At 43.8% G+C, this 13,543-nt stretch overlaps 1 protein-coding gene across 1 annotated transcript in view; it reads left to right on the top strand.

Moving 5' to 3' along the window:
* TCF7L2 (transcription factor 7 like 2) overlaps positions 1 to 5,635 on the top strand; it is a 122,405-nt gene extending 116,770 nt beyond the window's left edge. Inside the window, exons 12-14 of the mRNA XM_035898969.1 lie at positions 2,756 to 2,952; positions 4,148 to 4,193; positions 5,344 to 5,635. Of these exons, the coding sequence (XP_035754862.1) occupies positions 2,756 to 2,952; positions 4,148 to 4,193; positions 5,344 to 5,635 (535 nt within the window). The remainder of the gene's footprint in view (positions 1 to 2,755; positions 2,953 to 4,147; positions 4,194 to 5,343) is intronic.
* The last annotated feature ends 7,908 nt before the right edge of the window (positions 5,636 to 13,543 follow it).

Genomic DNA, 13,543 nt, shown 5'->3' with positions numbered 1-13,543 from the left:
ACGGGGCCCTGGACCACCCGCCGGCCGCCCTCCCGCCGGCCGCCGCCGCCGCCGCATCCCTAGCACAGCCCTCGACGTCCTCCTTGCATTCCCACAGCTCGCTGGCGGGGACACAGCCCCAGCCGCTCTCCCTCGTAACCAAGTCCTTAGAATAGCTTTAGCCTCGTTAGCCCTTTCGGTTTCCTTCAGGGGGATTGAATTCTGTTGGGATTTGGGGTTTTGATTTGGGGTTTTTTTTTTCCTTTTCTTCAATTTTTTTTTTTTTTTTCCTTCTCCTCCTCCTCGTCGTCCGCTGTTCGTCGTCGTTTCTCGGTTTCGTTTTTAATTCGTGCCACGTGGCTACATTAGTTGATGTTTTATCGAGTTCATTGGTCAATATTTGACCCATTCTTATTTCAATTTCTCCTTTTTAAATATGTAGATGAGAAAAGCCTCATGATTCTGCCAAAATTTTTATCAACAGCTGTTTAAAGTCTTTGTAGCGTTTAAAAAATATATATATATACATAATTGTTATGTAGTTCCAATAGCTTAGTTTTAAAGACTGATTTTAAAAATTAAAAAAAAAAAAAGAAGCAATTTTGAAGCAGCCCTTGCCGGAGGCATTGGTTCTTTATTATTTGTATTAAATACGAGCTTGCGAACCAATCATTTTACATCTGGTTTTTAAACCTTTAAGGGCACAACGAATGCAGTGCCGCTACTACTTCTTTTTTTTTCCTTCCTTGTGTGAAACAACCTTTATTGTGATGTTACTTGTTATTGTTTAAATGTACAGAAACAAAGGGTTAAAAAAAAAAATGTGTTAATATACCTTGTTCCATGGTGTTGTTCTTTTTGGGGGAGGGAACGCTACTCAACAATTAAAAGTATCACAACGCTATTGGACCAGTAGTATTTATTGCTTTAGAAATTGCTTGTTGTATCTGTATGTTGTCCCTTTTTAAATGTTTTTTTCTTCTTTTTTTCCTGAAACATTGTATAAAGGTTTTTTTTTTTTTTCCCTTAGTGTAAGCATCTTATATATAACAACTCATTTGTACAAGGTTTTTAAGTTTATATATAAATGTGTATATATATATTTTTTCCGGGATTTTTGTTTTTTATTTCCTTTCGTGATTTTTTTTTTTTTTTTTTTTTTTTTTGCTCTATGAAACGCAGTTGCCACCAAATGGACATTCGCAGATGCATTTTTTCAAGGATCAATAGTGTAAAAAAAAAAAAAAAATTTGCTTTAAAAGCCATTACACACAAAAAGACTTGAAAATTTAGCAAGGGAATTTTTAGCAAGGCTGTTTGAAAAACAGCAAGGTCCAAGTGTCTCCCGTTCAGAACTGCAGCTGAATCCCCTGCGACATTAGGACTGTAGGCTGTGTGCAAAATTTCTATGTGCCAAAATTCTCAGTGACTTTTAACTTTCTCCCGACGACTTTCTTATTTTTTTTTAATGCTGTAATTTTTTTGTTCATCATGTTTTGCTGTGATGTTACATAGGTAGATATGTATGTAGTTTTAATGTCACCTATAACAGACGTGTTTGGTAGCAGATTGTCCGGAAAGCATTTAAAATGAAGAGGTATAAACCCTTAAGGGCCAAATTCTGTATATTAGATTATTCATAAAAGGAAAATCAGACTGCCACTTTTATGTACACTTACTACATACAGGTAGGTAGCAAACTTAAAACAAAAAAAAAAAAAACCTAGGCATGTTGATGTTGCAAAAAACGCTGTATAAAGCTGAAAAATTGTTCATCTGTTCATTCAGTGCCATTGTAGTTGACATGAAGCGATTGTAAAACTGTCTCAGATTTTTCTCTGGTTTATTAAGATGCTAACTATAACATTTTTTGTGAATACTTTGAATGTTTCCTAACAGTTGTGATGTTACTGTTCCGTTTTATGCTCTTATTCCGATTTTCATTTTTAATGGTTTGGAAGCCATTTTTTGTAATGAATAAATGTTCATGCTGTACAGTATCTGTAGCATGCAGTTCTGGATTAATAAAAGCAACTTAGTATGTGCAGAGAACGACTTGTCAACTCATTTATGCACTGACTGCATTTTGCTCTGGCCAAAAAGATTTACTGCCCGCGTGGAAAACTGCCTTGGAAAAAATGTTGTGAAAGTCGCGGCGACTTGCAGCCAGCTCTACTTGTGAGAAATCCTCTCTTCCCTTTGAGTCCCCGTGCTACTGCCTGCTAAATTCATTTTGCGCTCGCCCTCTCCCCGCTCAGCTTTTGTTGCAATGGTTGAAAGTCCTTATTTTTTTAAAGGAAATGGCACGTGATTTGGCCCAAGACAAAGAGCGCGTGAGCTAAAGTCATGGCGTCCCTCTGGGTGAAGTGATCCCGACTGGGGGATGGTGATCACTGACCAGGGCTGGTGGTACCATCAATTTTAAAACATTTTTGTTCAGCCCGGTGATCCCACAACACAGGGCTGATGTGCTATAAAGGTCACACAGGAGAGCTTAGGTAGCCCTAATTAGCCAGAGTCCTTGTGCTGGCCTTAGGGTTTATCTCCTGGACAGATTTGAGGCCATTTTTGCAAATTTATTTGTTTTTTTAATGCACTGTGCCCCTGCAGCAGAGCCTGCTCTCAGCACTGAGCATCCAGCATCCGCCTAACGCAGCAATGCCTGCGGATGCTGCAGGACCAGAGTGAACTTAGCACGCAAGAATATTTATTAAACGGTTGATTTGTGGGGTTTTTTTTAAAACTTAAGTAGGCATTTAAGCTTTGTGATTTCCAGGAATTTCTCAGGAGTGGATGTCACCATAGTCCCAGTCGTCTTGGAAAATCTCAGCCATACTAATTTCTGCAGTGGCACTCGGGGGCGATCGTCCAATGCAAAGGTCTCGGAGCAGGCTTGTTCCCTGCCGCCGTGCCGGTGTATTGCTCAGGTAACGCACTTCTCTGCGGCCGGTCCCGATGGGCTCTGCGGGGAGGGTAAGTGTTCCTCCTCCTCTGGGGGAAACCGGTGAAGTGATTTTCTGCAGGCACCTGGGAACCAGGCCATTTTGGGAAGCCCAGCCCCGGTGCTGAGACCGTGCTGTTCCTCGCTGGGGGGTCCGATAAAACCAAAACTGGCTGCCGAGCAGTTGGCTGTTGGCTGCAGAAGGAGTTTGCTTTGTAGAGGGGCTGCAAGTCACTGGGCAAAGTACTAAATTATGTTTAAACAGAGTATAGAGTACTTTAAATTGCTACTGCTTTTTTTAATGACTAGTTTACAAGCCAGAAGCCTTTTTTTTTTTGTTTCAAATGTGTTAATAAAGGGTAATATATGTGAGGATTGCTTCGTATTTCCGGTTAGAAGGATTAAGTCATAGTGGATTTTTTACCAGGCTCCATTTATCTCCCTTGGTCCAAGGCCTGATGCTGTTTCTGTTGTGCTCTGACACACCACCCTCCTCGACTTGAGTGGAACGTGTCCCCCCGTCCCCCGCGACAGGCGTGTGGGCAGGGGCACGGGGCAGGGGATGGTGCTGCAAAGCCTTTGTGGAAGATGCCAAATCTTGCTGGTGTTGGTAGCCACCAAATTGAATGCGATGCTCAAATTACTCTCCTGCTGTTTAAGGTTTCTTAGGGAATTTGTTTTTTTTTTCCTTTCTCCTAAACGTTTTGACTCTTGCTAGAGTGTGGCCAACCATCAGCCAGCCACATGTGCTGCATCTCTGCTGGGGATAACTGCTCTCTTCTAATGTAAAACATAGTGCTCCAGGGAGATCTTTGAATGCCATGATTCAAAGGAGACACCATCAAGGTATGATTCATATGTTCAGCAAAATAGTGTGTTCTTTGCTCACCGCTTTATTAGCAAGCCTGTGGAAAACAGAGTCCAAAACCACAGTTCCTGGGCAAATTGGTTTTCCTTCTGCGTGTGCGGTGAGAGAGGCATGTGTGCGACAGGTTGAGCAGTGGTGGGTAACTTGTGCTGGGAACCCTTGTTTGCTGGGGAAAACAATTGTGTATTCCTGGGAAAGCAATCGCCTGGGCTTCTTGTAGGACGTGCATTGGCTGTGTCCCTTGATGGGCTTCTGCCTTCAGATTTGCCTCCAAATTCCCCTTGCTCAGAAGGCCTGAGGTGGATCAAGGCTCCTGGGAGAAAATTACTATTACTTATATGTACTCCCTTTGTGCCCAGGAGTCCCAGCGAAGGACCCCATCGGACCAGGTATGCTGGAAACACGGTGGGAAGACAGCCCTTCCCATACACTGTAGGTGTAAAATAGGGTAAGCAGCTGGCTACGGGGGTACGGCCTGATCACCCCCGTCACCCCCAGATCCGTGCAAGGGAGGGCAACCTCCAGGGTGATGAACTGGCACGCTCTGTCCCTGTACGGGGCTGCCACGGGACAGCATGGGGCCCTACATACGGTCGGTAATTCACTGTAGCTATTGCTTCCATCTGTTTTTATGGGATAAGTCAAGGAAGCAAGTCAACGTATTGCATGTTCGGGAGACATTTATTTTCCATTCGTTTTGTAAATCTCATTTTTCACTTAGTGTATGGAATTTTAAAAAGTTTAAGCAATTGCTGACTCAATAAAGCAGGGCCACATGGTTTTAAGCTTTGCTTAAAAGGAAAAAAGCAAGGGAAAGGCAGGAAGAAAGAGCAGTCTTCAGAGTCCTGTTCATTTCATTAGACTGTAAAAAGATGTAAAGAGAATTCATGGTAAAATAGTTGCATGGGCCATTGCAACAATCATGAAAGCAAACAATAATAATAATAATAATAATAATAATAATAATAATAATAACAACAATAATATGAATGTGTGTGACAGTGCTGCCCAGCTATGTCTGGCATACACATAGGAATGCTTTACCACCTAAGACTCTGGGTAAAGATTTTGGATGCCATTTTGGGAAAGATGCTCCAGCTGAAGGCTAAATTTAGTACAGGACCAATATTGAGCTTCAGTGGCCTTTGTTGCACAGGAAGGCTAAAGCTCTTGGAGCCTTAAAACTATGAATGCGCAAATGTGCTCAGAGATTGTAGCAATTGCTGTATTATTAAAAAAAAAAAAAAGGTAGACAGGTACTTTGGCATTCATTTTAAGATGTTCTTGGAAAATATCTCAAGACCTTTAAGGCAGATCAGGGACAACTGAATGCATCCCAGTGGCCCACCGTTGTCAATAATGTCACCAGCCCATTTTAAGGGCTCCCTGAGGACAGGAGTCTGCCAGCCCGTGCGCTGATTTCCTTCAGGGATCAATCCAAAATATTCACTAATGGCTTGCATCCATGTTCTATGGAGATCATGAAGTCATGCTGTCTGTCCATCTGTTTGACCCTCTCCTGATAACTCTTGAATCCTCTGGCATTTTGAACCAGATTTGACAGCGGCAGTGAAACTCTTGGAGATGATGAAGTCCCTGTGAGTTCCAGGGAAATCTCTGCCGGCACTGAGAAGAGAGGCTTTCCAGACCCGCTGCTGAAGAAAAGGCAGGGCGAGCTCAGCTGTTACCCATTCTCTCTGGCAGCATCCAGATGGCCAATTATCGCACGTCTACTTCTGGACCAGCATCTGTGCTCTCCTGCCCAGCTGGCAGGCCAAGAAGATTACGTAGGAGACGTGGAGAGTGTTGGGGTGTTGGAGGGAATGAGGGACACAGGAGAGAGTTAAGGGCATAGGGAAAACTGGAAATACTGCAGCTGCAATATTAATATTATGTAAGATTGCAGCGGGGAAGTGAGGGGAGGGAAAGGACGATGGGGAGACAGGAGGCACATCTGCAGGACACCCGGCCTGGCTGATGTGATGGCTCACAGAGCAAAGCTGCTCTGGGAGAGTGGACGCCGTGGTGCTACCAGCTCCTCGTCTCCTTCCTTCCAGTCATTCCCTTGCGCCAGCTCCCCTAGGAGAGGCACAGCCACGCTTGGGAAGTACCTGCTGGCAGGGGCCCTGGCCTGGCCCCCCCACCAGAAAGGTCTGCAGGGTGGGAAAGGCTCGGGGTGCTTCCACAGTCCTGTAGCATGGTGAGGAACAGAGTTGGGTACGTGCAGCAAGAAGGTTTTGTTGGGTTGGGGGTTTTTTTGAAAAAAAAAAAGAGAAAAAAGATTGTTACCTTATTTTCAAACAAGCCCATTCATAGTAGCTGGTTCCCAGGCATTAGCAAACACCCTGGTTTTAATCTTCCTCGGAAAATGTCTCCTTTGCTCCCTTATTTTGCATTCCCTTTTGAATATGCTGCTGGGGTATTTTTGGATCTAACTATATCTTTTTAATCTGTTCCCCCCCCGCCCCTTCTCAGCCCCCACTGCCTCCCTGCCTGCTCCTCCTTCAAACTTATATAATGGCACATTATACAAAATAGCTAAGCAGGTGGTATTTTTAAAGACAGTGAGTGAGCATTTTTTTGGCCTAAATTTGGAACGAAACAGATGGATTTTAAGACTCTGCTTTTTCTATGAATAGTAACCGTTGTTCTCCACTGCCTTAAACACCAGTTTCAAGACCACCTCCAGCAACCGATCAGCACTCCGTTATTTAATTATAACAAAATTCTTAGCTCTGTCTGCTGCTGCATGGGCAAGTGGGGGGCACTGGATCAACTTCTGGAGCCAGGCAGACTTGCCAACAATAATTTTCCTTTTCCCAGAGGGCTGAGGGGGCCTGGAGCGGGTTCCAAGTTCCTCCTAAGCTGGCTGTTCAGTTTGGGCTCCCTGACAGAGTGCTTGAAAAGGGTTATAGAAAGGCAGATAAATGCACTTCTTGTTGCAAGCTTCCCTGACAAGCCAGGCCTCCAGAACAGTGATCTCATTCCTGCCTCATTATTAGTGGTGCCAGATTTTTTCCATTAACAGGTAATTGAGTCGAAACTAAAATAAGCAAAGTTTGTTTTATCCAATGCATTTTCTTGCTTGCTTGTGAAAGAAAAACACTTTAGAGAGGAGTTTGCTTTTAATGTTCATGGAAATGTATTTACATCTTAGAGATTCCTCTCTGCTCTGGTGTAATTAACCTGACTGGTCTTTTTGTTATTGTTGTTTTGAGTTTTAAGGCAAAGACATTGCAGAGGCTTAATTCTTTTTTTTTTTTAATGGTTTGGATTCCCTGGGCCCAGCAGGGTTGAAGTCGCCCGTTCGGTGCACCGCCACGCGCGTTATCCTGCTCCCGTACGCGTGTGTGTGCTCACGTTGTGTGATTGACTTCACCCACGGCCCCAGAGGGAAGCAGGAGCCCAACGGGACGGTGCTGGGCACCACTTCCAGGCTCACAGCGAGCTGTGCCTTCCAGAGGGGCGGTGGGGACACCACTGGGACCTGCCGGTGTCTTCTCTCCTGATGGAGCAGGAAAACAAATTGGCTGCCTGTGAAACACTCATGGTCTTGCTGAAGGCCATTCTTTGCTTCTAATCCATGCGGTTATGAGGGCGGAAGGGAGAAAGTGTAAAACCTGGGCTACACGTGCTTCTGCTGAGACAATGTTGCTTGTAGAGGAGGAGAGAAACTTTCTACCTGTCCAGGTGTGTCCGTGCACAGGATTGCCATGACGCCTGCCTCCCAGCCAAGGGAAAAACCTGAGCAATTCCCCTGGCAGCAGCTTCAGGCTTCCCTGTGCAGCCAGGGCCACCTCCTCCCCCTCCTCGGCTGCCCGAGCACCAGCCCTGCCCTGGGTGAAAGGCAGCGGCCTCAAGAACAGCTTGTGAAACACTGCAAGCCCTTCGGGACAAGCATGACCTGCAGAGAAATTATGACCAGTGTGGATGTCCTCCCTTTTTTGAGGGATCTCCCTGATGCCTCCTTATCCTCTGGTGCTGGGCCTTGGGGGACTCTGGGCTGCCCTACGCATCAAGCAGTGAATTCCCTCTGAAATTCACGGGACTGATGCCCAGAAGGTGGGCTGGTTTCTGACCTAGCTTGGGAATATGAGGCAGTTGCCCGTGGAATCAGCTCTGACCTTACCTTTAGGCAAAGCAGGTGCTGCTGTTTGCATCCCCCCGCCCGTGTCCTGAAGTAAGCAAAACCCACAGAGACTTTGCATCATTTCAGCTACTAATGTAATGGCAAACAGTTAATGATGCCAAAGAACAGACAAGTTTCATGTTTGTGGCTTTGCTCTTTTGCTTCTGTTTTGGGCTATTCATGGAGGTAGGTGCCTGCCTACTTTGCCCTTGTGAAAGAGGCCATGTCCATCAGTGACACTAGGACTTGGGCGCTTTGCCCACAAAGTGACATCCTTGTATTGGCCACATTTCTGTGTGACCTCTTCTCCGGCCCTTTGCAAAAGAGCAAAGGGATGGGAGCGTTGCAGAAGGGCTGGTAGCCCTGGGTGGAGGCCAGGGGAGGTTGAGCAAGGAGGGTGCTGAGTGCAGGCTGTGGGACGGGGACGGCAGCGTGCCCCACTGCGGCAGAGAGCCCCTGGCAGGGCCGGGGAAGCCGGTGGCCGCAGAAGTGCTGAGCGCGGCAGCGGTGGCTGGCTGCTGAGCACTGCCGCAGCCTCGCATCCCCTGGGCTCTGAGACACCAATTACCAATTCACAGAGCCTGTTTCAGCACAAACAGGACCTTCAAAGAGTTGGGAGCCTTTCTGGTTTTGTTTTCTTTTTTTTTTTTTTTTTTAATGCCTTCCTAAAAAAACAAAAGCAGAAAGACTCATACTTTAAGGTCAAGTACATAATTGTTTCTAACAGGGATTTCACACATTGTCTCTTCCTCTGGGCAGGTTTGGCTGGGTCAATTACCCTGACTACCTGATGATAGACTGGAGACACGATAACCCCCATCTGCACTTGAACACATCCTCTCTAAAGTAGAATTTAAAGGGCTTTTTGTTTTGTTTTGTTTTGTTTTGTTTAATTGAACAACTTCTGGAGGGTTTCTGGTTGCAAACCGGCTTTCATCTCATGGAGGTCTGATGCTGAGACTTTTCTGGCAGTGAAGCTGTAGGAAAAATCAGAGGGGTGACAAGGGAGCCGTGGTCCTGCGATAGCCCTTGTCTGGGCTGCAGAAGATGTACTGTGGGTGAAGGCATGTACCAGAAAATGCCCGTTAACAGCTGAAGTGAAACAAGCCGCCCAAATTACATTCCTAGCGGTCTGGGATATGCATTAACCAAGTGCCTCAGTTTACCTGGCTCTAAAATGGCTGTAAAAAGATGCAGTCATGAGGTGTGCTGGCTTGCACAGCTCTTATTCTCTGTAATAAGCAAAATCAGGGTTGCCGCAATGGCAGGAGATGGAATTACTTCTCCAGTCATTCATTCCAACTTGTTTGCTTCTCACTGGATTTTCTGAGGTACTCCTTGTTGCACCAAAAATGTGTTTTAGTTCCCAGTTTACTGCATGAATTCTGCTAAAGCAGCCAAGTGGCTTGCTTTTATGAACATCTCCTCTGCATCATGAAGGGTGACAAGAACTTGGGTTACTGAAAAACCATTGAATAAAATGGCTTCATTTAAAATTGTTTCATTTTAAGAGGTGATCTTTTTCTTTCCCCCACTCCCTTTACATTTTTGAGTGAATTTAAATTAACAGATATCGCTCAGGTGAAGTCACCTTCTCTTTAGCTAGAGACCACCTGTAGCATGGACAACAACAGTACAGATCCCTCTGAACTCTGTCCTTTCTTCAGGCTACTCTGACCTGGATGAATGAGCTGAGGGATGTGACAGCCGCTCTGCTTCCTTCCTTCAGATCCTTTCTGTTCCATTCACACTTTGTGCAGGGTTCATCGCTGTTGCATCTCAGCACCTTTCTTCCAAGAGCCACCAGCTTTACCTGTTGTCCTGCATTTCACAGGGATGTTGCAGTAGCATCAGCTTTAGCTCACACGTTCGTAACCTGACCCAAGGGGCCATTTTTGGGTTGAGTTTCACATTTGCGGAATATTTGATATGTTTTTCAACAAAAGCATCTATTAGTAGTGAATGTAATGGTGAGACAAACTGCTTCAAGTCAGCTGAGACCACCAACAACATCAGGCCTAGTAGAGGAGACCTAGTAATGTGGACATGAGGACTGGTTGTACAATATCAATGACTTCAATATCCTTGTATGTTCGGTCAAGACCTTTTACTTGGTTATTAGCATCTTTGAACTTTGTACTGACTTGCATCTCTTGCCTTTTCTGGTATGAAGTGCCCAAGAAACGCCCAAGATTCCCAATGGCAACTCATGGCCTTGGGTGTCCCATTTGATGAGGGAAGCTGGTTCACAGCAAGAACTAGATTCCTTTCATTCCAGGGGGAGAGGAATCTGTGTAAAATGTCCCAACTTCAACTCTAAAACTGAAGCCAAAACAACCAGTAGCTACTACTGAGAAATCTACACTGATCTTATTTTAAATTAATCCATTCTTATTTTAAATTAATCTATGAGATACATTTAGTACACATTTGGTACTGCATAAACTAACAATATTTTTCATGTTAGAGAAGGCAAAAAGGAGTATAAATAATTCTATATGTTAGTTCCATTTAAATTTCCTCAAGTTTCACTGTTTCAGATAAGTCTTTTGGATTTGCTCCAACCTAAAAATCTTATTTACCCAAAGTGAAATATTTTTGGGGGATTCTTTTTTCCTGAGCATACCTGTCTTTTTTAGTGGTGATGTTGTTCTGGCTAGTTTTCTTTACCCTAACAGAGGTGACTCCGCAGCACATTTCTTTTGACAAAAACACACAAAACCAACACGGATCAGTTAACACAGATGACATCTTTAAACTTGAATACATTTTTTCACTATAAACGCCACCAGTCAACTTTCGTGTAGGTAGGTTTCCATTGTTAGTTGTCAAAGTCTTCTTGAGTGGATTTCCCACTGTGTCACTTTTGTGTGAGTCAAATCAAGATTATAGGCAACAGAGAAGAAAAAGAAAAAGAAGAGAAGGTTAGACCCTCATTTTAGAGTTTAAGAAAAATCTACCAGCAGGTTGCAGTTCGAGTTGGTAATATACATGAAAGGGGGAGTCCAAGCCGTGTCACAGGTATCACTATATTAGGCTTTCAGGAAAAAGCATACAAAACACATATTGTAGTGGTCACACACAGAGACATAAATTTAGGAACAAGATCTGCCTTAGCTTGAACATAGTCAGCTCTGATAATAAGGAACAATGGACCGAAGCTATTATGAAACGAAACCCAGGTGCCTGAATGGAGGGAGCTTTTAGTTGAGTTCTCCTGGAATAAAAAAAAGTCAAACTTTTTTCACAGATTTATGTTGTCCTAATTTTTCTCTGTTCTCACTTTAGAAGACAACTGATTTTATCTGGCATTTGATTAACGAACATGATTAAGGTGTTCCATGCTGAAGTTTTCTGGAGTAACAGTCAAATTAATTTTTTTGTTTCATCTTTTTTATCTTAAATCAGTGTATTTTCATTGGGATTTTGGGTGTGCAAGGAAAACATGCTACAGTACCCCCTGCATCATATCCATGAGGTAGCAGCCAGGATGGCTTTCAGATACTTTGTAATAATTTTAGGTAGTTTCTAGTCTTAAATGAATGGTGTAAAAATATCTCTAGAAGTGTAATATTTGTTCATTTGCTTAGTGGGATTGTCAGAAACAACCTCAAGGAGAAAAAGACAGTGAATCCCTAAACCTGGGTAAAAGCTTGATTTATGGGAAAAAATTGCTTATTTGACTCTTTGTTTTGACCTTTATGGGACATCAACAGAGTGCTGAGATATGTCTAAGAAAGCTGGAGGACTAGGGGAGCAGAAACCTTCAGTGGAACGGAGTCCCATAAGGGCATAAGAAGGAGGGAGGCAAAGTCCAGGTTGTTGGAGGTATCTGATGATGTGAGACCTCCAGCTGGGGAATTTGCAGGTAAGTTTGACCTTTCTCTCAGAAGAAGTATGGCTACCTTCTGGTTTTGAGAGGTACATGCATGCGTCTTTGGTCATACTGAAGATGTTTTCTCTTTGCTTGGATAATTGTCTCACATGCTATCCAATTTTATTATTGCTAAGAGTAAAACCAGCTTAATATGAGAAATTTGTCTTTTACTTTTGTCTTAACCACAGGCCACTGGTTTCCAATGGCAACCACTGCATCTGCTCTTCTTGAAGTAAGCATGGTGGGTCCATACCATGTAGTGCTGCACCCCCAGAATTTTGTCCGAGGGCCTGAACATTATGGGAACCCACCTCAGGGATTCAGTAGTATGGAGTAATGTTCTGTTGACTTGAAGGAGTGATCAGAATATCTGGGGAACAAACAAGGCTGAGTTAGCCTTGTATTTGGGCCAAACAGGGCTTCTCTCTCCTGCAGAATCAATGGCAATTACTAGATTTGCATCAAAGGTTTAGTTAGCCAAAGGTTAATAGTATGAAGCACGAATATTTTGGCCTATTGTGCGAAACAGACAAATATTCAAGGGTGTTTGTACTGAGGCTTTTGGCTCGACCTCTATAAAGATACAAGCAACAAGCCAAACATATGTTCTGGTGTTCTAGGCTTTGATTCTTAATCATGTTCTGTGCTTGCGTTCAGAGGTTTGCTTTGGGACCATCTCCAGTGTGAGAAAATATGACAGAGAAATCAAACGCAGGGGTTATGCATAACGGTGCGGTGTGCGTATCTGAAGGGGAGCTTTTGTAAGCACGAACATTATTCTTCTTTTGACAGTAGTCGCACATTTTCACTCGGTTTATCTTAACTGGGAATAACCCCTAAGACAGGATGTCTCCGGGCACTTCAGAGAAGTGCTTTTTGAAGGCAAAGGAAATAATGTTACAGGGCTGTGCCTCACATCTCTTCAACTGTTAACAATCCTGTAAATACCGCTGCCGAGTGCAGTATGTGTCCATGGCTGGTCTCAAGTGTAGCTGCAGCGCCTGGCTCGTAGCACAGGAATATTCCCTTGATCTAGGAGAATGTTCCCCAGCTTTACTAATACTTGGCTCCCTGACACAGACTAAGCCAGCTCTGACAGACCGTGTAAGAAGGCACTGGCTGGACATGTAAACGAGGCAATATGTCACGGTATGGGAAAATGCAGGTACCAGCTGTCACAAAGAGTGGATTCGGAAAGATTCCCAGGAGCAGAAAAAGATGGAAGTTAGGGGTTTGGGATGGATTTGGGTTTGCTTTAACCTGACATTGTGCTCTTCCATGGCTATGAAACTTTTCAGGAATGTCTTCCGTACTTTCTCAGCACATCAGCCTTTTATCCATTCTGTTTACCAGGAAAGAGGGCTGACTGGTAAGATAAACTTTCGTTTTCCTCCCTCTTTCTATCCAGAAAGGCTCCTCTTCCTCCATTTTTAAGCTTCTTTTTAATAGTTTAAAATACTGTAATGGAAAAAGTCAATCAGTACATGGAAAGAAGTGTAAAAATTAATGAAAAACCCCATTGGCTAGTTCTAAACCACTTTTAATCTCTTTTGTAACTTCTTGCACTTTGGTAATTCGGTAATTACAAGGGAATGCACTTCACTGGACAGATCTAATATCTGATATAGCTGCAAAGGAAAAGCCATGAAGTCAATGGAAATATTTCAGTAACCTAAAGTCAAGCTGTATTTTCCTGAGAAAACAGAAATTCAGTCTCTTTTCTTCCGCTCAGTCTTGTCATCTCTTCTT

The sequence above is a fragment of the Egretta garzetta genome, unplaced genomic scaffold (assembly GCF_000687185.1).
Source record: "Egretta garzetta isolate BGI_Z169 unplaced genomic scaffold, ASM68718v1 scaffold8, whole genome shotgun sequence".
Classification (NCBI taxonomy): Eukaryota; Metazoa; Chordata; class Aves; order Pelecaniformes; family Ardeidae; genus Egretta; species Egretta garzetta.
The sequence above is the reverse complement of the archived record's forward strand: the minus strand, read 5'-3'. Positions and strand labels throughout refer to the sequence as shown.